The sequence below is a fragment of the Lethenteron reissneri genome, chromosome 16 (genome assembly GCF_015708825.2).
Source record: "Lethenteron reissneri isolate LAM-NWPU_2019-01 chromosome 16, ASM1570882v1, whole genome shotgun sequence".
NCBI lineage: Eukaryota > Metazoa > Chordata > Hyperoartia > Petromyzontiformes > Petromyzontidae > Lethenteron > Lethenteron reissneri.
This window is the reverse complement of record NC_083794.1, coordinates 8,072,180-8,097,591: the sequence shown is the minus strand read 5'-3', so window position 1 is coordinate 8,097,591 and position 25,412 is coordinate 8,072,180. Positions and strand designations below refer to the sequence as shown.

At 45.7% G+C, this 25,412-nt stretch overlaps 2 protein-coding genes across 4 annotated transcripts; one reads left to right on the top strand and one right to left on the bottom strand.

Annotated features, from left to right (window-relative positions):
* The first annotated feature begins 76 nt into the window (after positions 1-76).
* On the top strand, positions 77-16,699 carry CCDC138 (coiled-coil domain containing 138). Of its 2 annotated transcripts, none has more exons than XM_061552286.1 (16): positions 77-312; positions 4,170-4,212; positions 4,317-4,434; positions 4,878-5,002; positions 5,473-5,706; positions 5,937-6,133; positions 6,296-6,457; positions 7,081-7,200; positions 7,943-8,020; positions 8,237-8,365; positions 8,813-8,923; positions 10,863-10,979; positions 11,092-11,287; positions 12,443-12,625; positions 12,892-13,030; positions 13,998-16,699. In XM_061552286.1, the coding sequence occupies exons 1-16, from the start codon at positions 250-252 to the stop codon at positions 14,143-14,145; spliced, it is 2,163 nt and encodes a 720-aa protein (XP_061408270.1). In that variant the 5' UTR covers positions 77-249; the 3' UTR covers positions 14,146-16,699. The 2 variants fall into 2 exon arrangements, with proteins under 2 accessions (XP_061408270.1, XP_061408271.1); XM_061552287.1 differs by having other exon boundaries at positions 8,237-8,366; positions 8,817-8,923.
* On the bottom strand, positions 15,041-23,475 carry YIPF5 (Yip1 domain family member 5). Of its 2 annotated transcripts, none has more exons than XM_061552289.1 (6): positions 23,354-23,475; positions 22,022-22,161; positions 20,927-21,093; positions 19,065-19,210; positions 18,206-18,387; positions 15,041-16,980 (listed from the first exon to the last, which is right to left on the bottom strand). In XM_061552289.1, exons 2-6 carry the CDS (start codon positions 22,138-22,140, stop codon positions 16,818-16,820), a joined length of 777 nt encoding a protein of 258 aa, XP_061408273.1. In that variant the 5' UTR covers positions 22,141-22,161; positions 23,354-23,475; the 3' UTR covers positions 15,041-16,817. The 2 variants fall into 2 exon arrangements, with proteins under 2 accessions (XP_061408273.1, XP_061408272.1); XM_061552288.1 differs by lacking the exon at positions 23,354-23,475 and adding an exon at positions 23,067-23,197.
* Between the last annotated feature and the right edge of the window lie 1,937 nt (positions 23,476-25,412).

The following is a 25,412-nucleotide window of genomic DNA, read 5'->3' as shown; positions in this document are numbered from 1 at the left end:
GAGCCGCGTCAAATCTCGCGAGACTCGCGAAGGAGGTGGAGCCGCGTCAAGTCTCGCGAGACTTTGGGGAGATTTTTTGAACGAATATTTTAAATGGCGGCGCGGTGTTCGGCCGCGGCGTCTCCACGGCAACGGAGAGCTCCTAAACCCTGAACCGTTCATAAATATAAACGTGTAAACACTATTCATCATCATCATCATAGTTAACAATTATAGGTGTTAGATAGGGGACGTCTTAAATCCTCGAGTATGGCGGCGTCTGGCGCGGTGAGTGAATCTGTGGAGAGACTCAAGAAGAAATACCTGGGCCAGGTGAGACCCGCGGTGCACACACAGTTCCACAGCACTGAACCATACTTCACCACCCTGGTCACTGTGGGGGTGGTGGTGGTGAAGGGGGTGGTGGTGGTGGTGAAGGGGGTGGTGGTGGTGGTGGTGGTGAAGGGGGTGGTGGTGGTGGTGGTGAAGGGGGTGGTGGTGGTGAAGGGGGTGGTGGTGGTGGTGGTGAAGGGGGTGGTGGTGGTGGTGGTGGTGAAGGGGGTGGTGGTGGTGGTGGTGAAGGGGGTGGTGGTGGTGGTGAAGGGGGTGGTGGTGAAGGGGGTGGTGGTGGTGGTGAAGGGGGTGGTGGTGGTGGTGGTGAAGGGGGTGGTGGTGGTGGTGGTGAAGGGGGTGGTGGTGGTGGTGGTGGTGGTGAAGGGGGTGGTGGTGGTGGTGGTGAAGGGGGTGGTGGTGGTGGTGGTGAAGGGGGTGGTGGTGGTGGTGGTGAAGGGGTGGTGGTGGTGAAGGGGTGGTGAAGGGGGTGGTGGTGGTGAAGGGGGTGGTGGTGGTGGTGAAGGGGGGTGGTGGTGGTGAAGGGGGTGGTGGTGGTGGTGGTGAAGGGGGGTGGTGGTGGGTGGTGGTGAAGGGGGTGGTGGTGGTGGTGGTGAAGGGCGTGGTGGTGGTGGTGAAGGGGGTGGTGGTGGTGGTGGTGAAGGGGGTGGTGGTGAAGGGGGTGGTGGTGGTGGTGAAGGGGGTGGTGGTGGTGGTGAAGGGGGGTGGTGGTGGTGGTGAAGGGGGTGGTGGTGGTGGTGTGAAGGGGGTGGTGGTGGTGAAGGGGGTGGTGGTGGTGAAGGGGGTGGTGGTGGTGAAGGGGGGTGGTGGTGGTGAAGGGGGTGGTGGTGGTGGTGGTGAAGGGGGTGGTGGTGGTGAAGGGGGTGGTGGTGGTGGTGAAGGGGGTGGTGGTGGTGGTGAAGGGGGTGGTGGTGGTGGTGAAGGGGGTGGTGGTGGTGGTGAAGGGGGTGGTGGTGGTGGTGGTGAAGGTGGTGGTGGTGATGAAGGGGGTGGTGGTGGTGGTGGTGAAGGGGGTGGTGGTGGTGGTGAAGGGGGTGGTGGTGGTGAAGGGGGTGGTGGTGGTGAAGGGGGTGGTGGTGGTGAAGGGGGTGGTGGTGTAGAAGTTACAGTTACAGCACAGCAGTGTGTTATTCTGTAGATACCCTCGGCCTAACGAACACTGACCCCCCCCCCGCTGGCTTCCTCCACCTGCTGTGTTAATGAAGCTTGTGTTGCCTCCGAAACGTCGTGATTTATTATTTTATTTCTAATATTTTATTATTATTTATTTTTATTATTCATTTTTTACCTACGTGACTTTACCGAAAAAACCTAAGAGTATGAATCCTTGCAGTCACAAAAGCTTCAAATCTAGAATTGCTGGTGGTCGCTCCACACATGTCACCATCCAGTTTCAAACCCGCCCAGCGTCTAGCGAAATCGGACGAATTCGGGGTGATTTTGTCTGAGACGCGTGTCAATTTACAGCGCAGCGCTTTATTTAACACACGAGATAGAGAGAGAGCTCGTTGATGGTAAATTTTGATGTCGCCACTGCTGTGGGAAGGGCCATGCCCATTCGTTATGGGCTCTCGTGGCCCTGTGATGCTGTTTCATTGCTTTTATGGCTTTATTTTGGTGATTTTCGAAAAGTTTTTTGGTTTGGCCATGTTTGTTGTAGTACGGAGTTAGACCGATGGCCTTAATCTAAATTGTCTTGTGGTTGTTGTTGTGGTTGTTTGACTTGCAATCCCACTGGGATTTGTGCACACAGCGTGGGTGTACTGTGCTTTTTCTGCAATATTTTGCTGTCTTTTCTTGGATTTTCTGTTTGCACATAGTCACATATTCACTTTAAGATGTTTTCTTGTTCATGTTTTTTGTTTTTTGCGGTTGCACCCGATTCAAGAACCGAATGGCTCACAGGGCTATACCTAATCAATGCAACTTGAACTGTTCCTATGATCACTGTTTCATTGCTTTTATGGCTTTATTTTGGTGATTTTCGAAAAGTCTTTTTGGTTTGGCCATGTTTGTTGTAGTACGGAGTTAGACCGATGGCCTTAATCTAAGTTGTGTTGTGGTTGTTGTTTGACTTGCATCGCACTGGGATTTGTGCACACAGCGTGGGTGTACGGTGCTTTTTCTGCAATATTTTGCTGTCTTTTCTTGGATTTTCTGTTTGCACTTAGTCACATAGTCACTTTAATATGTTTTCTTGTTCATGTTTTTTGTTTGTTGCGGTTGCACCAGATTCAAGAGCCGAATGACTAACAGGGCTATACCTAATCATTGAACTTGATGCCACCACAGGGCCCCATCTCACCTCGGCACATTAACTGATTAACGCTCCATCTCTGGGGTTGAAGTTTTCTCCAATGCATTGCTCCTTCGCCACTCCGTCACTGGTCTCAGACGTCCATGTGCTGTCATCCCTTTTCGTTAGTGATGTGTCCTGTCCAAGCCCAAATGCTGTTTCGTAACAGTAATTGTCTCTACAGTATTTGCTTTTTGTTCTCTATTTCCGAACATTCGTTTCTTCATGCTTTTGAGATTTTCTCTTTTGTTACCCTTTGTTAATTTATTCAATAATTTCCCGTTGATAATTTTTACTTATTGTAATTACTGTGGTGAGCAATTTTGAGACTTAATCCTATTTTATACATTTATGCGTACAGTTTTTAGAAGACATTTTGTTAATATCACTGAATAATTTTGGTGAAAGTGTGTCTCCTTGTTTGAGATGTTTGAACAATCTGAGGTTAATTTCGTATACTGTACAATTATGATCTTTTAACATGTATGACCTTTCAACATCCACATTGGTGCCCAATTAAATTAACTCCCAAATTGAGTACACACCTATGATAAAATAATAATTGACAGACATTTGTCAATCTACTAATAAAGGCCTCCATTTTCATGTCAGTACCATGTGGAAAATATGGGCATTCATCTTAGAAACTACAGTACTTAATGTAACGTAGCACAGTGCACTACTTTGATTCACATTTTTTTGTGTTTGGTTTGTGTCCTTCCCTTGATTAGTACAGACTGGCTATGTACCGTGCGAAATAAGTTACGCATAATCTACGAATATTGAGCATTTGACATGAAGGTACTGATAGTTGAACACAAGGTGTTGCTGTTGGACCTGTTGTAGACAGTTGATAAGAGGCTGCTACAGTTGAAGTGAAGCAGTTCATCTTTACCGCCCTTTATATGGGCCCGTGGCGCCATTCACTGCGTCTTGTTTGTTTAAGAGTTGAGACTTAGAAGCCACGGCATTCTGGCCACTGTTTCTTTATTGTGCCCAAATCACAATTTTGAGAATCGCCAACCACCGTATGAAATCACAGTGAATTGCGGTGACAGCTCACTGGGTTAAATACTGCACTCGACTCTTAATGCGTGCTGGTTACTGTAAATTTCAATATTACTTTCAATTGCAGCACATTGTTGTTGAACCTTATTCCTAAATCTTGACTTAAAGCTTTCGTGACTGCAGGAATTCATATTCTTGGGTCTTTCGGCAAAGTCATGTAGATAGGTTCAAAGAAAATAAACTACGACGTTTCGATCGCAACACAAGTGACCGCGATCGAAACTTCTTAGATTTTTGTTATTTTCTTTGAACCTATCTACGTGACTTTACCGAAAGACCCACGAATATGAACCTTATTACTGTCCTTAATTTTCATGGCTCTATTGGAAGTAATAAAACTCGACGAGTTTTCACCTTATTAACTGAAGGATAGGGTATATATAATAACATCGCATTAAATCAAGGAATGTTTTTGGGAACTGACTGACTGTAAGCCTCACAATTGTGGTGTTTCTGGATTTGTGTGCTGTTCCAGGACAGAGGAAACAATGTGAAACCCCCTGAACCACTGTGTGTTGGTGAGTCTGAAGGCTTTGTTGTGCACACACAAATAGCTTTGGTCACATTGATAAAAGGCAGAAGTAGATACGTGATCCACGTGATGCGATGCTGTGCGTTCCAGATAGCGTGGCCCAGGGCACTCTCCAGGAGCCAGGGGTGTCCGCGAAGTGTGGCGGAATAAGGCATGAAGAGCGGGCATTACAAGACCTCCATTCCCTCATAAAGATGCACACACGCCTGTACGTGTGTCCAGAGCCATCATTGGTTACTTTCCAGTCACAGTAACACCAACTTATACAGTACCTGAATGCTAATTGTGTTGTTTTTGTAAATCTATACGGCAGTAGATATTAGCACACTGTGATACAAACCTGGCGACTCGAGTTAAATTCTCGCTCACCACAAACATTAGTGGTGAATATCTTAACTGTTGACTACCATGCATAAAACTGTTTGCTATAGGGGCTGTGTGGTCTGTGATGAGCAGCAGAGAGCAATGCAGCAAAAGCCATTGCTGTACTATGTTCCCGAATCTGTGCTGATCGCCTTCACCAAGCCGCAATGACTAATATGGTGAAGTATGGTCATATACCTTTCACAACCCAGCAGTGGATTAACAAAAGGGATATACATGCATATATTGTGTGTATGGATGTGTGATTGTGTGCCGTGCGTGTCACAGGTTTGATGGGGTTCCGGGCCACCGGTCGGCAGGTGGGGGGACCAGAGAGGCAACAAGTGGTGAAGGGGAGAGTGACGGGCAGCCAGCCCACAGCCGCATCACACACGATGCCTACACAGAGACTGGTAAGGGCGGCAGTCAGTCAGCATCACTTCAGACCATGTAGCCTGTCGTGGAGGGTGGCATCAGGCAGATAATATAAGATGTTGCAGAGATAGTGATGTACAAAGTCCAAACAGTTGAAGCCACAACTTCTTACAGGGCAAAATCTATAAATGTATCAACTCTGCCCACTTTTCAGTAATGTGGCTACAATACCAGTAATGTATTATTGCAACTGCAGTGTTGGCAAAAGCGTCTGAGTGGAACATCACCTGTGAAATATTTGATCGGGTTATACAATATGGTTATTTATTTGAGTCAAGGGTGTCTGTAACATACGTATGATACAGAGCCCTCTAATGTCAAGTGATTCTCCGATCCTCGGTACACCGTTTGATTTATCCATTCTGTATGTGCACATTTTAATGATAATAATCTGCATTGATATGGTACCGTAATTCCAAAGTTTTGCATCTGTGTAATTCCAACACAGACGTGACGCTGACATCACAATTGGTCAAGGCGAGACCTGGCTTCACGCACCCACCCGGCACGGACTCCCGTCTCACCTCGCCGAGCAGGGTGGCATCCAGACGCAACCGCCGCAAAAGCCAGAGCTGGGGGATTCGGCACACGAGGGCAAGGCGACCGGGACGGAGAGCAATCCACGGCAACCCCTGCTCAGAGGACCCTGCTTGCTCAAGCCACGTGTCGTGGGAATGTTCAGGTTTGACATTGGTGTTGTGCTGGTGTGCATTGATGTGGATGCTCCAAGTTTAATGGGGATGTATTCCTGTAATCGACTGACTTGGACGTGGGATAGGTGGATCAATTGAGGCTGGTGCCATGTAGTTGACTTTGTGTTCTTCTTGGAAGAACACAAAGTTGTGTGTGACTTATAGGCACTCCCAGTCCACTCATAGTTCACTTAAAGTTTCCTACCCCTTACTATTGTAGGAGACATCGATGAAGATGAGTACGACGATGTTGAAGATGACGCAGCCAGCGATGGTGTTGACAATGGTCTTGCTGAGAATGGCGAGGACAAGAGATGGGACAGTACCACGGAGTGGAAGAGGAAGGAGGCTGACTCTTCGCTGGGGGACCTGCGACACGTCTATGCAGAGCTTGAGGCCATCCACAGCAAACTGCAGGTTCCTTTTCACTGTCTCCTTATGGTTCCGTTCACCCTTTCTGCACTAAAACTGGTCGCCCTGGCGGTTGATTGCACCATTGGTTGGCAGGAAAGACGGTGTTGCTTTTGTGCTTAGCGACTTCCCCTATATGCCGGCGTTTGTTGCCTGTCTGTCTTGCAGCGGGAGAGTGCGGCGCTGGCGGAAAGGGCGGTGAGGGCTGCTGAGCGTGAGGGCCGTCTGGCGGCACGTGAGGAGGAGGTGGCAGTGCGGCATGGTGGCGCGCTGAACAAGTTGCGTGAGGTGCAGGCACAGGTGCAGGGCACGCTGCATGCTTTACGACAGGTGGGTACACAGTTGAAACTATTTTTATTTACCAGATAAGGCCGGCTGAGCTATATAGCTCTTTTTTAGAAGCGACCTGGCCACAAATGATAGCTCAACGAAGTGGCTCATCATGTGGAAATTTATAGCAGCCAAATACTCTACTTAAATTGTCAAAGATATTCTCGCACACCATGGATGCCAAACTTGTTTATGCTTAGTTAAACAAATTAAGATCTATAATTATACAGAATATAGGGGAAAATACTGTTAGTGAGCACCTATTAGGCCAGCATGGCACAACTGGTCAGCCTGGCCTCCCTATTGCTGATTATGTTTTTATTAATATACTGCATTTTGTACTCGTTTAAGTCTGAGTTGATGGAGAGGAAACCAGGAGAGGTTAAATCGGTTGGGAATATAATTCTGGTCGCTAAGTGAGTAGCACAGTGTACTGACCACTGCTCCTCTAGAGACAACACGCATACTTACACGGTTAAACTCTTGTCCAGCAACAATACATTACGTCGTCCACCCAGGCTCTGGCTGGATTATGCATATGCGTTACACACCCGTGTCTGACTGTCAAGGTGACAAACCTTTGGAAAGCTGCTCGTGAGCCGTTCGCTTTCCGTATCCCACAGCAACATGCTGCTGAGGTGCAGGAGCTGAGCGAAGCACTGAGAGAGAAATCCCGGGAGAATAAGCGAATAAAAGCCTCGTTTGACACACTGAAGGATATGAACGATTCCCTAAAGAAGCAGGTAAGTTTAACAGTAAAATGCAATTCACATTTGATCCTTATGGCGGTACCCCGGGGTACCAAATAATACAATATGGCCGAGACAATTAAATATTTTATTTCTGGGACATTTTTTTTCCAGGGGTTTACTTAACTCCGCGACTGGGGGTACCAAGGATATTATACGAGAGCCGGGGTACCGCCATAAGGTTCATTTTTTTCTCATAGATTGTTTTTTTTTGAGTGCTGTTGTCTCTTAGTCATCATGGAAATAGTATTGTCTACATCCCCTGAAGAGACATTTATTTTTGTTGATTACGAATATTGTTGTAAAAGCAGTGGGTCAAGGCGGTTATGTCCATCTACTATTAACCCCAGCCACACATCAGTAAATGAATTAGCAGTTGTCTACAGTAAGGCCTTAAACCAGAGGTTGGCAAACCTGAGGCTCCAGAGCCGCATGCGGCTCTTTTAATGACTGCTTCGTGACGTTATTCACGTGCATTGTAGGTCTTGAAAATCGTATTTTTTTTTACCGAATTCGAAAAAAAAGGCTCTTGTTATTTTGGTTGCTGATCCCTGCCTTACATTCCCCTTTATCAGGATCTGTTTTGGTTTTTATTGTGGAGGGAATATTGGTTTTAACATAGATTGTTTGGTTTTTAGATACTTATATATGAGAGTAGTGTGTTATCAGGGGGTTTGTGGCCGATTTCAAAATAGCTTCAATACTGCCACCTCAACCCCTCTCTCTGTTGCCCCAGATGAGTGAGCTGACGGATCAAAATAAGCGGCTGGAGACCCAGTCACACCGCGTGCAGCAGCGGTTGGAAAACCTGCAGGTAACAGCAGGCATCACAAATCAAGATATGCGAAGGAATTGCATTAAAGTATCAAAGCAAAATGTGGATTAATTTCACGTAACGGCTGGTAAGGAAATCTGTGCATCTTTTCCTGAATAATTGGAGCATCACTCCTTGCTGCGTTGTGTGCATTGCCTCTGGCACTTTGTCCATCCACATTCACCATTGTGCCGTCACGGTTGGTGCACCCTGCAGAGGAAGTTTGACTTCCAGCATGCGCAAAAAGGACGGACTGTGCTCCTCACGCAGGCCCACAATGGCCAGTTGCGGAGAGCGTTGGAAAAGCCAGACAAACAGCCGCCACTGCAGCCTCACAAGGTCAAGGTAACCTGGAATGATGTCAACACAGTGCACTGACTGCCAAGTATGTAGCAATGAATCCCCACTGTGATTTGATAAATGTCACGATTTGTGGTTGTGATTAGATTCGAGAATCTGTTCTCTTTGGTCTCTTTTTTATGTTTCTTTTGTGTGATTTTTTTTTATTCTTGTACAGTTGTATTTATACCATAAACATGTAAATGTATACATTTAGCAGAAATTAGTATTCAGGAATATATAATTATCACAACATTGGATAGATGTGTTGTAAGTGTAACAATCAATTTGATCTATTAAACTGCATTATCACTTGCCTGTTGACTGCTCATGGCACCCTCTTTTTAAAGATTGTGCGTGTTATTCAGTTTGCTGACGAGAGTGTCATTTACATGTAGCAGATGAACATGACTAGGGCATCTTTGTGTCTTTGCCGTGGGCTTTGGTCGCCAGCAAGCAAGTGTGGGGCTCTGTGAGCTTCTGGGGCTGCTGCTGTTGTGGGTGCCGGATCTACACCCCTCACCAGACCCGAACGTCGCTCTCTCGCTGGAGAAATGCAGCAAGGTGGCGCCCACCTCCCATCAACACTGCATACCCTGATTATTAATTTACTGCTTCTAGTGATGGTGCCATGAGAAGGGGAATCCTGCAAAATCACTCATTGTAGTCCCCCTGCCTCTTATTGCACATATATGCATCTGCTGGGGATCTGTCATTATTTACCATTTTCATAGAGATAAACACCTAATAATAAAGCCCTGAAGATAAAATACTTCAAGATTGTTAAAGAGATCATGGCATGATATTGAATTCTAAGCTGCTGTAATTTTAGGGTTCTGTGGTTTTAATGTTTAAAATATGTTTCATTTGTGTAGCCAGCATCATGTTGTGATTTGCAAACATTCTCATTCATAACTATGACATGTTAAAGAATGGCATTTGGAAGCTGACATCACTGAACTAGTTGTGAAGTTTCGGCATTTGCCTCTAGTCCACTCTATACAGTGCCACCTTTTCACATTCCCTACTATGGAAGTGTTTGTTATGTGGCAATTAATCCGATAATGTTTGGTCGTCAAAGTTAGAATATTCCAATTTAAGTGAAAATTAATTGTATTCGTGGTTGATTCATTTTATTTAACCAGGTGAGAACCAATACAAATAGTGTCGTTTTTGTGCCGTCATCATGACGAGGCTGAGACCAACAGACTTGGTATGCTTAATCACCTTGACACTTTATCAGGAATCGTTTTAGCACAATACAAATAATACTTTTCTTTCATATATCTACGTGAATATGAAAATGAGTAGAATTGCTTCACTCTTTAAGCGGATAGGACCAATACTTAGTGGTCTAGCAAGATATTGCCTTCTCATGTCAACACTATAGAAAGCTCATGTCAATGACTTTACAAAAGCATTACTATCTGAGACAGTGACAGCATGTCCCCTCATGACAAAGGGAAGATATACAAAAAATATATATACATACCACTGCTTGTGTTTTATCCTGTATGTTTGACCGTGTAAAGACTGCTGTAGAGATTAAGTCATCATAGAGTGTGCCGTTTACATTTCAAGGGTTATGATTTTTTTATATTCTTGGAGTTTCCAAGCAAAAGGGAGCATCAACAAAACACCAGAACAAATGTTAAAGTAAATACGGAAGTCTAGTAAATCTGTGCCAATGGTTGAGCTGCCTTGAAGGATACATACACATCGAGGTCCTTCAGTCATCATGGGGAAAAGGCTACAGCGGCAGCTTTGTTAAAATGAGAGCGGGATCCATAATGTGATGCATTCGTCACTGCGATAACCATTGCTTGCTTTCAATCATTACTACGAGTCGCTTATTATTTGCACTGTTTTAATCACTGCCTGCTTACGACTGACTGTTGGCTAGTTAATTTCTGCACCATTAACCATTGTAAACACGAGTCATTACTAATTGTTGTCACTGACTGCTTCACATTATTTTTTTGAACCACGGCGTGCTGCACAAATTACTGCTTTACCACTGCCTCCGGGCTCACTACCATAATTACAGGTAGTCCCCGACTTACAATGGTCCGACTTACGATATTTCGATCTTACGATGGCGATAGCGATATGACAAAATTGTAAAATATTTTACATTTCGCGCGGCAGGCAAACACAGCAGCGTATGAGGTACGATACTGTATGTTGGGACGCTGCCGGGATGTACTGTACGCATATAGTTTATACAGTACGGTACTGTAAATTGCTCTGTTTTGCTAAATTATCACCATTCTTTAAGACTCCTAGGTAGGCTAGGTCATATTTTCGACTTACGATATTTTTGACTTATGATGGGGTCGTCGTAACGCATCTCCATCGTAAGTCGGGGACTACCTGTACTACCCTATGTCGAGCTTGAAACATTCTCTGCTGCCCATCCAATTGTTGCACCTTTATTTACTGCCGTACTATCTGCTGCACCTCCAACTGCTGCCTCACTAACCGCCACCCTCTTGCTGACTAGGCCCTGACACTGGTCGTGGAGCAGCTCTCCTCCGTGCCATCCGTGAGCAAGAGGCTGCAGCTGCCACTCGTCAATTTTGTGCTCTGGGCTCTGGGCCGCATGGATGGGACCTCACAGGTAGCGTGCACCCTCCATGGCACTACCTCTGTCTTTTATCCCTATCACCATGACTTCTGTCAGGATTCCCCTACGCCTGTGCATGTGCTGTCTCGTCTCCTCGTGGCTCCAGCACACGACACTCACCGCGACGTACCGGCGCCTGGGAGAGGAGCTGTTCAAGCCGAGCGGGAGCACGCGCGGAGCAGAAGGGTCGGCTGAGTCGTCGCCTGAGCTCAAGCCCCATTTGGGGGGCAGCTTCTTTAGGAGCTCGGAGCCCGAGGTTCGACTGCTCTCCTCGCTCGTCATCCTCCGCACCCTCTCGCAAGGTGTGAACCAATTTCAACGAGAGCCCAGAGCACTTATACAACCGCAGCAATAACCCCATACTTATAGTACCCTGACCCCTAATACAATTCAATACAATTTGGATATATCTCATGGTGCTGAGCAAATAGGGAGAATGTGCATATCTTGGTAGCATGTTGAACAGAGGGTCTTTTTGTGAGTTTTTTTTCAAAAGGTAGAAAAGGTAGGAAAAGATACTGCGGCATGAAGAAAGACGAGACAACAGTGAGGTGAGAATTAAGACATGTCATGGAAGGTCTTGAGCGAAGACTTGAATGTGGGAAGGGTCTGGACATTGCCAACAGTTAAGGAGAGGGTTGTGAGGGTAACTGGGGCAGCAGAGATGGTGGCCTTCATTTGAAAAAGTTGTATGGGGGTTTTGACAAGGTCTTGATTTCTGTAATAGAGAGGGTGGAGTGGAGTAGAGATGAGAGGGGGATAGGTCGGTGGGGATAGTACATTGGAAAATCTTAATGACAGGAATACTAGCTGTTGCCCTAGCGTTAACACTAACCCCAATCGTAGCCTTAATGTATCATGGCATTTACTACAAGGAGCTGCTACGATATAATGATCAGGACACTGAATCAGAATCTTTATTTAGACTGGAGGAATCTGAGTTATGAAACTCTTTTTCACAGATGTCCAGTGTAGGCAGGTCAGCAAGTTACAACAACAAACTGAATGCATAGATCACCTGTTAGATTCCTTCTTCTGGATCAATAATTGAAACAATTGCCAATGTTTCTTAAATCCACCCACCTCTGTCCACCCAGCAGTATAAATATGTATACACTCAATCAGCGGGGGGTCACATGTGGTGGGCTAAAGTGTGGGGTACACCCTCATTCAATACGTGCAAGAATAGACCAAATACCATCCGGAGTTTGCGCTAGTAGAGGCAGTTCTGCCAGCAGTTGCATGAGCAAGCAATTGCATTGGCTGCCCTTTTTTTTACGTTTTTAACAACCACATTTTAATATAGCTATTCAAAATACTTAACTTTAAAACCTTAACCATACCAATATCCCTTACCTCAAACTTAAATATTATCTTTATAAAATGGCAAATGACTGGAACTGTATAACAACCCACAGCTTACTCGGAGAGTGTGTGATGTGTGCGGGTGTCCACAGCGGACGTGTTGGCACAGGTGCTGGACAGCGTATGCTCAGACCTGCAGAGTGAGCAGAGCAAGCGGCTTTTTGTGAGGCACGGCGGCGTGGCGGTGGTCACGGCGCTGCTGACGTCGCCCTGCAGGGGGCTCTTGGGCGACGCTGTGGGCGTCCTACTGCTGCTAGCGATGAGCACAGATTCCGGTACAGCACATCCCCCCCTCTCCCGTTGCACGCGGCCGCCCAGCTACAGTCTTGAGTCAAAGAAAGAAGCAACACCTAAAAAACACATTCTTCTTATCTTGTAGTTATTAAACATGTAATTAAGTCACGATTGTGATGCATTTAAAAAATATGTGAATCCTTTTGCTTGGTCTCATTTGCACAAGACAAGTATGAAGCTTTGTTCATGAGAAAGGGCTGTAAATGTAGATGCTCATACGTGTGCTGGTGCATGTCTGCGTGTTCAGGCTGTGTGGAGGAGTTCCTGGCGGCGTGCAGCACAGAGGTGTGGTTCCGCTCATGCTCTCAGCTGCTGCGCACGCCACATCTTGACCCGCTAATCCCAGAGAAGATGAGTGTCATCTTGCAGAAGCTCTCCAAGATCAAGTACGACCCATGACGGGGGTCGGACTGCATAGCACACTGTCAGGGGTTGAAGCAGGATTCCAACCGGTGTGCCCTCAACTTGGAGGACACACTACAAAGCATAGAGCGCTCATTTTCAGTTAGTGCTCCTTGACGGAAGTGTATGAATGAAGCAGACAGTATTTCTATAACATCTTGTTTGTAACATTCAGATGCATACACAGTCACTTCAGTCAAAGAATAATGACATTTATTTGTCCAGGAATGCCTCCTGGAGTCTCAAGAATTTGTCTCCAGGGTCCTAGATTGTATGTTGAACGTATTTTGCAGTGTACATAGCCAACTGCGAATTGGAGGTGTGGGGGAAGGACAACAAACTAACACACAAAAAGCAGTTTTAAACAAATGAGTTTTCAATCTAGATTTAAAAGTGCATAAAAAAGATTTAGATGTTTCGCCAAATATTTGAGTTTTACACGTCAGAGAAAACCCGAGTGCTACTGGGTCCTGCCCCCCCCCCCCCCCCAGCAATAAATTAGAAAATTGTCAAGCTCTGGAAACATCAGCACTGGGGAGACGATGGTGGCTGGGTGTGTGTTTGGCCAAACCACCTTCCCATAGCCTATGCCAACGTTAGTAGATGCTTGCTAACATCACTTGTGTTTAGTGTATGAAAGATATATGGAGTATCTATCATAATTTATTTGTTAGGCCATATAATTTTGCCAAATGTGTCAAGAGAGCCTCCACCACACATAGCAAAACCAATTAAATTGTAACGTGTAAAAATATTTAACATGTCCATTATTGTTTCAGCTCACCGGTAAGTTGAAAAACAATTATCACATTTAGCAAATCGATATGTTTAACTTGCAACTATGCTAATCATATTGAGCACAAGATCCAGTAAGAATAAAATCCAGGATATCAAAATAACTTGTTCAATTGAGCTGGCTGCTTAAATATGTATCTGTGTGCTTTTGTGCAGGACTAACCGGCGCCTGTTCGAGGCATGCTCCCTTCACATCCAGCTGCAAGAGATGCTGCGCACAGCCGAGCCACATCAGGTGTTTCTGACTGTCAACCTGCGCTCCACCCTGCACCAGCTAGATGTATTCCGGGGAACCTGCACCTGAGGGTCCCATCCCTCACTGCTCGACGAATGGGATGGAGGGATAGGAGTCCACCTGATGGTGCCGTCTGCTTTATCCGTAAGCACATGGTGAGCTTACCATTAAAATGCACTCCCCTGGACAGCCAACCTCCTGATCAGTTTGTACCAAGTCAGGCATTTTTTTTCAATTGCAGTACTGTCATTTGTATAGACTTGCCACAGCATGCAGTCTGTATGTAGAACTTCTTTCACACCGTACGTAGCCAAGCATGCTAAGCGGAGGCTCCGATGATGTAGAGTGGATGTTAATTATTCTAACATAATTTAACGTGTCGGAGGCAGTCTAAATCCCAAGTATGGAAATTACATGCATCCGAGTTGGGAATTTTACTTGTTCTTTCACGTATGTATTTTTTTACAATGAAGACAATCTCCAACATCAAATTTTTCTAAATAAAGGATGTGCTATATCAGTTCTGACTGGTATAATGTTTTAAGTGTGAAGTCAATCCCAGTCAAGGCTGCGGTGCATGCACAATGTTGATGTTATGGCGACTAGTTTTCAAAGACAAGGTGCCACACAGGTGATCCAGTGCTTTAGTAGCAAAGGTTTGTGAATAATGCAGATTTGTGAACACTTGAAACCTCTTTTTCTGCGTGGTTACCAGATTACAGTAAATGGGTTGTTAAATTCATCTATCCAGACACTTGTTTGTGGTAGGGTACTATTTAATTTTATATTTATGAAAAAGGGATCTGATACTACCTTCTAATAAGCACGGTTTTCTCCAGGTACTCATTTCCTCCCGTGCACATAAAAATGGAATTGGCCAATATTCCAATGCAGGACATTATAAAAGATCTACACATTTCTTTAGTTACCCATAAGTCTATAAAAAGACACCAGCACACTTGTGTACAAAAACAACCTTTATTTTTTTCACGATAAAACATGTTATTTCATCCAGGCTGTAAAAACATCAATCCTCCACGACACGCTTTGCCTTATCCTGTAATTTTATCAGGCGAGCGAGCTTCTGATGTTGGTCAGGTATCTTTCTACACAGGCAAAGGTGAAGCCGTTGTTTGACAAAAGAAGTTGACATTTTACTTGCAGTGTTGCTGTTTTCGAAGACCAACTACAGCAGAACCTCGATTGTCCAATATGCAGGTGGATGCCCAAGGAAATGACCCCAACATACAAGTTTATCTTGTTGGCCACCCAGTGGCTCACATCAGGTGTGCAGTCATTACTTGCCCTGGGTTCAATGCACAATTCTATCATTCACCCAAATTGTGAGCCAATGGGGAAAAATAACCCGGTGTAAGGTCCCATTTAATGGCCAATAGATCAGGCAATGTGACCCTACTGCTTATACCGGTCTTTTTTTTAGGAATATGCTATTTATTTAATGTTAGCAGCCCTAACCATAACCATGTGTCCATCAGGAAGTAAACACCTGATATTTAAAAATGTCTACTCAGGCCTCATCCTGGGACTTCGTCTCCTTCCATTAATGCAAACAGCCTTCTGACTAATCCTATTGGAGTGGCTTATGTAGTAAATAAAGGTTATGTGCTTACATTTGTTCTTTAAGGGTGCAATGAAAACACACCTCAATAAACTACAAAACATGCTTTTACTCCACAACCTACAGAATTTTTCTGGGTACAATGCACTGAATCTGTCCTGTGAGCTATGAACATGACATGTCAATGCAGAAAAACCTGAGCTAGAACGCATTTTTCCACAGTGCAAAGGGTTCAGTTTCTTCTTTCATCAATGTCTGAAACCGTGAAATGCACTCTTTGGCGCTGAAGCTGACAAAAAAGTTTACTTACACGGGTCAGCCTATTAAGTCCACGTATCTGATCGCCGCCCACCCCCTTCGACTAACAGTATCAGAGGTTCTGTAAAATTAAAACTATGACCTGGCCAAATGGAAGATGGTTCAGGTGGTAGAGGCGGTCACATCTCAGCTGATGATTTGTCTTAATTTACTCCTGAAGGTTTGTCCTCGAAGACCAAAGTGCATATTTACTTAAACCCAACATTGCAACTGTGTGGCTTCTTTAAGGGAGGTGAAAGAAAATGAAAACAAAACAGAAAAAACGAAAGTAATAATTGCAATAACACTTTTGTTAATATGCACAAATTGCAACATTTTTCTTAAAAATAAAAAAGTAGTTTGACCGTACGCTGCATGAGACGCCTTTCCTGACGCCACCACTGTTCATTAGTGCGCGTGGTTTACACAGTTCATTGAGACGGCTCGCAGGTACTCAACAGGAACAGCTTTCCCACTGGGTGAAGGACACGATGCTAGCCGGTGACTTGAAATAGACATGATTTATGTTGTGAAGCAGGTGGTGATGGGCCTGAGGGGGCAGATCGGATACATTTGGTAGTTTTTTGGAACGGTACGGTGTGTTGGAGAGTGAAATGTTAGGTTAGAGAATAGTTTGTCAAGTGAGAAGCAGAAGGGTATGTAAATAGAATTTTAAAGTGAATGGTTCATTGGTGTGGAACATGAATAGAAGTATGGTTTTGCTTGGACAGCTAGCTGGAGTTTGACTGAGGGTGAGCTCTGAGGTTGTGTAGTGTTCTAATGAAGACGGTGGTTTTCAAAGTAGGAAAACGGTCTGGAAAGTAGGTGATCGAGTTGATGAGTGAGTCGAGACTGTGTTTGGTCCTCAGAAGATGGTGAGCAGGGCAAAGACACCGTAGAGTAGGGCACATGGGTAGGCGACCAGGAGCTGTTGGCCCTGCATTGCCAAGGCTGAGATGAAGAGCTTGGAGGCCGATAGGCTACACCAGCCAATAATCACGGCTGCTAACACCACACCCACCGTACCCCTGCACACAGCACAGCCACGCAAAGTACAAAACAAGACATCGGCTCAATTTAGATTTTAGTGACCTATGATTAAACCAGGTTCTCAAATATAGTGAGTTTCGACTCCAAAAAACCCATCACATTAAATTTGGTTCTGCACTCATTTTGAATTCTAGCGTTGTCATGCCATAAACATTTACTGTGCAAGGCTGGTTGAGAAAGTGCTGTTTCCTGCTGTATAAACCAGAGGTCACTTGAAGGGATGTCAGAGGTAGCCAAAGGCAGAGTTTGACTTGTATATTTGGGGGGGGCAGGGTTTTGCTTTGTCTCTCACATTCGGAATTGTGGGCACATGTAATTTTAGTTTTTATATCTTAATTGTGAACTACTGAAAACAAATTAATAAATGCGTCCAGTTTAGGGGGGGGCATTGCCCCCTCCTGTCCCCCCCCAATCTCCACCAATGGAGGAAGCTTTGTGGTACATGCTTCCATGGGCTCATTTAAAACAAACGTGGTTTTCTGTCAGAGGTCTGAATAGACACGGTTATGACACCATTGGCACAATTGAGATAAAAGGGGGTAAAAACACCCCGCTAAAATAACAAAAATCACGTCTATAATTATTACAACCAGCTGAATGTCAGGAAAGTCCAAGCAATAACGATAACTACCTCATTGTATGTTTGACAAATAATGTTTTTCAAGGTTGAAATACTTACACCTTAAAGAGTCTATATATATTTAGATTCAGTACTTTTCAAACTCCAGTCCTCATGACCCCCCATGGTGTAGTTTTCTGTGATTGCCATTCTGTTAAATTTAAATGCAAATCACGCTGCTACATATTGCCGGCACGTCATGCTTGGCAATCAAGAAAAGCTGCGCAAGAGGGGGTCTCGAGGATGAGTGTGTTTTGGGATAACACTCAGGAAAACATTCTAGTTGATGAGGCGGTATAAAATCCAGTAGGCATATAACAAAACATCAATTAACATCTATTATGCTCCTGACACATGCGTGAAAGAATGCATATTTTTTTTATGATATTAAAAGGTTTACTTTCAGCTAATGGAACAACTTAGACAGGAAACAAAGAGTTTTGAATCATGACCCTGAATCGTTGCAAGTCATCAAATCGCAGGGGAGGCCAAACGTTGAATGCTAGGTATTCAGTATTTCAGACTGGAGACCTGGCCTGGTGTTGTAAGTGCATCTGAGAGGGGGCATGCAGCGGATCACTCACTTGAGCGAGAAGAGGATGGCGCAGCCTGAGAGCAGCACCATGGGCAAGAGGCAGTAGCCAAGCACGCTGGCCACGCAGCCAAATGACACCCCCGTCATGCTCATGAGGTTCAGCAGAGAGAAGACGGCCAGGCAGCCGATGGCACTGATGCCGTACACATAGCCAAACTGCACCTTGCCAGCCTGTGACAGCACCACCGCACACACGGGTCCAGAACCAAAAAAAGCATTTACACAATGTCAGCATTCTCATTGTTTACATGTTACGTTATTTGTATTGTGGGCCAGCGGAGCTGTCTCATTGCAGTGCATTACAGAAAGATTAACTTAAAAACTGAGCAAATGGACACCCTAACAGATCCAATTCCTTGTTTGTTTTTACGATTATATGTTTGAGGCATTATGAATAAGCTAAAATATAATTTTTCTATATACGTGACTTTACCAAAAGACCCAAAGAGTATAAAATATTAGCTAACCCCGATTTACAGGAGGAAACCAAATAAACCACAATGCTGGTGATCAGCTATTTCAATTCTGTACATTTTGGTGGAGTTTAAGGTGCATTTTGTATTGCAGTACATGGTCTATGGGCCCCATTACCGTTTTGGTGAATGTTGCTTTTTGTGCAATTTTTTACAAAACATGTCAATGTCTGTTAATGGGAAAAATCACAAGGCAAAGTGCTTTAGCTTTCATGTCGAAATATGAATGTGGCACTATCATAGAAAAACATTGAATTCCACGTCTGTGTATTTCAAGGCACTCTGCTCGAATAGTAGTCTTCTTAGGAATAATCTCTAATTATGAGGTTTATCTGAGCAGATGTGCATCATGAGTGGAATGGCGAGTGTTCCCACCAGCAGCAATGTGGCCCCGAAGGCGAGGCAGAAGACCACGGGCCCCGCCATGTCCGTCTCGTTCACTATGCTGCCATCGGCGATCTTGAGCGGGTTCAGTACTGTCAACGTCTTCTGCCAGATGTGGTCAAAGTTTATTCCCAGCTCTAGAGTCGCAGGTGTAGGGGTCAAGTGGGAAGAAGCCAATCAGACAAAACCTCTGAAGAAAAACATTACATGTGACTACCCGACTTGGCAGAAGAAGAGGTGGGGCCATGTGGTGCGATCGGACATGGTGGCTCGAGGAGCGGAAAGAGAGATGGCGCAGGACAGGGCAGCATGGAGAAGGTTGGCAAGGATAGCAGACCCCACATTGAGTGTAACAATCGGGTGGGAGAAGAAGACTACCCGACTTGGCCAGTGGTCAGGTGCATAACAGCTTCAGACTAAAATATAATCCAAAAAAACATCTCTAATCTTTCTTTTTAGACACATCGGCTGTTTCCAGGGCTTGGGAGCGTCAGATTTAGGCTTCGTTAAAGATCATTTTGTTTATAAATAAAGGAATTATCATGATGGTAAAGCACACGCTATAACAATTCTAGAATTGTGAAACTCTCAAATGTGATGTGGGCAAATGGCAGTAAAGAAAATGGGTCCATTGTCTGTGTTGACCTCTGAGTGTTATCCTCTCATATTCTTCATTTTTCTGAGTATCGGAAGTTTTCTCTTACATGAAATGAAGCACTTGTTAAAGATTATTTTGTTTATAAATAAAGGAATGATCAAACTTCATATCGCAGGACCACCCCCTGAAAAATTATCTTGACACTCAGATTTTTCTGGATATGGAAATTATATTATTATGTATGTATCTGAAGTATGTCTGCTTAAAAATGGTTGTCAATCGTTCGATGTTGAAACTGACTCCAAGAATTTCTTCCCTGATTCTTGAGCTTCTTTTGAGGGGAGTTATGTCAATGTCGGGCTCTACGCCTATCATGCAATGAGGATTTCCAGGTTAATTAACTAACAATTACATTTAAATATATATAACAGCTTGAGCTATTTCACATGCATATGTAGTGCCACAGCGCCGCCTGCTGTCCAACAGCGACAACAGTTGGCTCACACGCCGTCGAGCATAGACACGGCAGGACTGAGGAACTGGGGCAAGGGTCACGGAAGACCTCATCGGGAGGCCCCTGGAACCCCCTCGTGGGTTCGAGAAGGGAGGTGCAGCCAGGGCAGAGCCAGGCCACACCGAGTAGACTAAAAGCAGCGGAGAGCGAGAGCTCGGGGATGCCGGTTCGGGGAGTGAACTCGTTTCGTCATTGCTGCCGCCTTCGCCCGATAATTGCGCGGTCGGACAGTAGTTGGCTGTCTCGGTCGACGCCGTCCGTGCAACGCGGTCAGGGTTGTGTCTAGGTCGGGCTGTACGGCAACGTGGTCGAGAGAGGAGGCGATCCGTGTGAATGAGAACGGCCGGAGTTGGTGTAATGGAAATAGAGAGAAGGTGCCTCCTGCAACTACCTCATCTCCGACTGAGTGTGCGCTACACACAAACACCGAGGACACTACACATGTAACAACTCACCCCTGTCATCCTTTAATGAATTGTCAGAATTTGGAGTCATATTAAAAAACGATTGTCTCATTCACACCATATGATTTGCATATTCTAACTGTTCTCATTTGTCCTGTCTAGTTCACACCATGAGCCCAAAAAAAACCTGCTTTAATTGGCATACTTTGTAAGAAATAATTTCTTTTGTACGTGACTTACAGGTTTCTTAAGGATAAGTATCAATGAAAATGGGTGAATTAATGAACGAATTATATTTCCAATCCAGGGACATCCCAGCTGTGTAAAAGGGCCTCACCTTCGAGAAGAGGTGGCTCGTCGTCGAAGCTGCTGCCATATGTGTTTTGTAGGGGCGCAGGTGCCGTGTATGGCTGTGCCGGCTGGAAGATCTGCCCTGCGTAAGCCTGCTGGGATGGGGGAACGTATCCCGTTGGAGGCACGTACGCGTACGCGCCAGGGGGAACACTGCAATGCACACAGCACCCACCGGCGGAAAGATTGCACACAAGAGCACTGCACCTCGCGACTTTCCTATTTTTTCCATTTTGCATTATACAGCGTCACCACAACCTTGACTGGCCAACATTGTGAAGTATGGTCAAACAACCCCAAACAACACGGTAGCACTTCACCACCTGCCCAACCAAATTAGAGTAATAATTGTCCCGTGACAAGCAAAACTGATCTTTTTTTCTCAGCCACCTTAATTGTTTTTCTAATTGTGTAATTATCATGATCACAGTGTATAGCAGATATACATATAAATACACTTCACAAACGGTTTATCCCACAATGTCCAGTGAAGTGAATATATACATAATTATATTCTATGATTTATGGTGTTACTGTTATTGCGAATTGCGACCCAACACCAGCGGGTTAGTGGCAAAGAGCAGGCTCATGCATTGCATTAGTACAGTAATCGTGAGAAGCCATGTTTTTCATTTTAACTGAATAACGCTAAGGTGTTTGCTACTGTGTGGCTCACCAAACGTGTGGTACACCCCTGGTGTATCACACCTTGAGTGGGACACTTAAGGCTGCTGCCACTATACCACCGCACCACATCGGGTTCATGCCAATCCAGCCCAGCAAAGCAGCTCAGGAAGCTTTAGGTTATTTTTCCAGTGCAGAACCAAAGCTGTGCCACTCAAGTCACATGCAACGATTAATCCCGCCTCTTGTCCTGCTTGGTCCCGAGACAGATTTCAATGTATTGTGAGGCCAGAGTTTCACAGTTTGGTTCTGACACAGCTCAGCAAACAGCCAGTGAAAAACTACTCATTGTGAGAGCCCCACGCTGGCAAAGCTCGAATGTGCCAGTGGAAAATTGGTATGAGGGTAAATGCTGCTGCAGGGAGGATGAGTACATGGTGGAGCTGTGGTCACGCACCCAGTCTCATACTGGTTTCCACCCTGGGCGTAGTTGAAGGACTGGCCCTGGTCCTCGTAGCTGTACTCGGAGTTGTAGAAGTCCGTGGCGATGTGCTCTGGCTTGCCGAAGTTGGACATTTTTAGTCTTCGTCTTGTTGCCTTGGAAAGAAAATTGGTTGTTAGAAATATGTAATACATGAAGTAAATGGAAATCCTCGTGTCAATCCACTACTGGATGAAGGTCTCCCAACACTTTGTCGGTCATGAGTGTTTGTTTGAGTGCACCTCACGCTGGGTAAGTGCAGGTTGGTGGAGGAAGGGGAGGTAAGGGATCGGCCACCGCTCCATCTCCACCACACATTCGATGCATATCAACACGTGTTATATTCCGACACGAGCCGCTTCATTCATATTACTTCAAATCACTTTGGGATTAAATTGGCTGTAATGCTATCCGCTCCCATTAATTCATAACTTTTCTTTAATAGTGTCACACGAACAATTGTAATTAGTCAATGTCAGTTATTGTAATGTTACTACAGTAAGCTGTAATCGCTAACTCACCCTGGTTCCTCATCACCAGATGTTCAGCCACAAATCAACAAACCGTGTCACCTTCATTTCCTTTTGTGGCCCTGTCACCAAAGCTGGACCCTTCCATATTCCCATGGCGCGAACTATCTATAGGGCACCAAACTCGGATTAAAATGGATAGCAGCTACTCGCCTCGGTTTACTCCCAACAAAGGGATGTAAGAAATTAGGAATATATTTAATGGTGAGTTTTAAATACAGAAAAACCAGGCGAGCCACTGTCACCTTGCATATGTCACGAGTGTAATACAATACAGGACCTAATTAGGCGCTGCTACTGAGACGTCAGTGGTGCACAAACACAAACAATAACACACTCAACACATTCTTTACAGCGCATCGTGTGGTGTGGAGGGCCAACATCCGAAATGTCACATTCTGTATTTAGTGCGTTTCCCTATAAAGGCCACGGTGTTATTGACGAATGCGTCGGGAGTTTACAGCAGTGCGACTGCCCGCCTCGCTTCTCACGTCACAAACTCCTTCTTCAACCAACATCTCGCGTCGCACGCCTCGTGAAACGCGTGGCCGCCGGTCCGATCGGGCCCGGCACGGCGGCCTGGCACGGCTCGGTCCGGGTCGCCCTCCCTCCGCCCCGAGCCACGTAGGCAAATTCCCGCTAGGCGACCCCCCCTCCTCCTCCTCCTCATCTCTCTCGGATCCCACGCTTGCCCTGTGCCCGGGGGGGGGGGGCCCAACTACCCGCACAGTCGCCGCCGGCTGCCGGGAGGCCGCGGAGACGAGGCAGAGGCCCTCACCTGCTGCGGTCGTTACCGGAGACGTTGGACGACGCCGCGGCCCTTCTCGACTCGGCTCGCTGGAAGCGAAGAGCCGCCGTTGTCACGCGAAATGACGTCACGCGAAACGGAGAAATGACGTCACGAGAAATGGAGACATGACGTCACGCGAAACGGTGGAATGACGTCGTCACGGATCGCGTTTCTGCTGCTTAGAAAGATGACGTCATCCGCGAAAGACAAATGTTTATATGATTTACTACTTTAATGATACAAGAATGTCTGTGTGTTCCGCGCGTGACGTCACTCCACGTCGGCCAGCCCCCCTCGTTAATAATCATGATCAGGTGACGTCACTCCACATCGAACATCCCCCTCTTTAATAATCATTAACAGGTGACGTCCTCCAAATGGACACCACCCCCCTCATTAATATTAATTAGCGGGTGACGTCACTCCACATGGGGGGGGGAGCGAGGCGCCTCCTCCCCCCTCCTCGGCGTCAACTCACAACCCTCACTACAAAGGCAGAACCCTCACGTCACGCCATCTCCGTCAGGCTGCTGTTGAGACATCAAAGTAAACACATTGTCCTGCGGAGGGAGCTGGTAGGAACGTTGGGTTGCTCGGTCAATGGCCTGCAGGGTCAACGGCGGCGTGGTGTATTCCGCAAATATGCCCGACTGTGAGGGCGGGCACAAGCCGGCGTGAGTAGGTTCAAACGTTGAGTTTTATAAGGGCACCACGGGGTGACCAGCCCCTCCCTCCCCACCCAGCCCCACCCCTCCCACCCAGCCCCACCCTCCCCACCCAGCCCCTCCTCACCCTGCCCCACCCCTCCCACCCCCCACCCAGCCCCTCCCCTCTCACCCCCCACCCAGCCCCACCCCTCCCACCCCCCTACCCAGCCCCTCCCCTCCCACCCCCACCCAGCCCCTCCCCACCCAGCCCCTCCCCACCCTCCCCTCCCCACCCAGCCCCTCCCCTCCCACCCCCCACCCAGCCCCATCCTGCACGACGGACGGACACAATAATCCCGTGGGCTGGTGTAACCAGGAGGTTCCTACCAGTAAAAGGACGTCATAATGAACAAGGGATTATCACCTTTAAATGCAACCGCAACAAACAAAAACATGAACAAGAAAACATCTTAAAGTGAATTTCGATTTTAAGCTTTCGTGACTGCAGGGATTCATCTTCTTGGTTCTTTCGGTAAAGTCACGTAGAAGGGAAGTAATAAAATAAAAATATAACAATAAAATAATTCTCACGACGTTTCGGCCACAACGCAAGCAGCCGTCCTCAGGTGAAGACCAGGTCTCCCCGACAGACCTGTTCTCCACCTGAGGACGGCTGCTTGCGTTGTGGCCGAAACGTCGTGAGAATTATTTTATTATGTTTTATTTTTATTATTTTATTACTTCCCTTCTACGTGACTTTACCGAAAGAACCAAGAAGATCTTAAAGTGAGTAAGCGCAAACAGAAAAATGCATGAAAAAAACAGCAAAGTCTTCAAAAACAGTGGGTCGTGATGTTGGTATTGTCCGAAAGTGGCATACTGCCAATCCACACGATTTAGCCCGATTATTGTCAGGTCCATACGGCGTACAGCCGTTTCAATACGGGCAAAACATTTTGTGTGTCTATTTGTTTGTGTTTCTCTCTTGTGATGGGACTTTGTGGGATGAACGTTGAGATGTATAAGGGCACAGGGTGATCAATATAAAGGTCTGAATTGGTCTGTAATAGGGCACTGACAAGGGGTTACCAGGTTTGAAGTGTGCACACAAGCATTTATATTTTTTATATTTTTTACATTGTACATGTTTCCTTTTCAGGCAGAGTTATTGACAAACGTGTCGGGTTTTGTTGTTGCTCAGATGTCGCTTGTGCTGTGGTTGCGTTGCCGATACGATATAAATTGTTCACGATAAGACGATTAGGTAAAGTCACGTAGGTAAAAATATATAAAATAAATTAAAATGAAAACAAATAAATTCAATCATAATTTTTTTTTTTACCTACGTGACTTTACCGAAAGAAACAAAGAGTATGGATCGTTGCAGTCACGAAAACTTC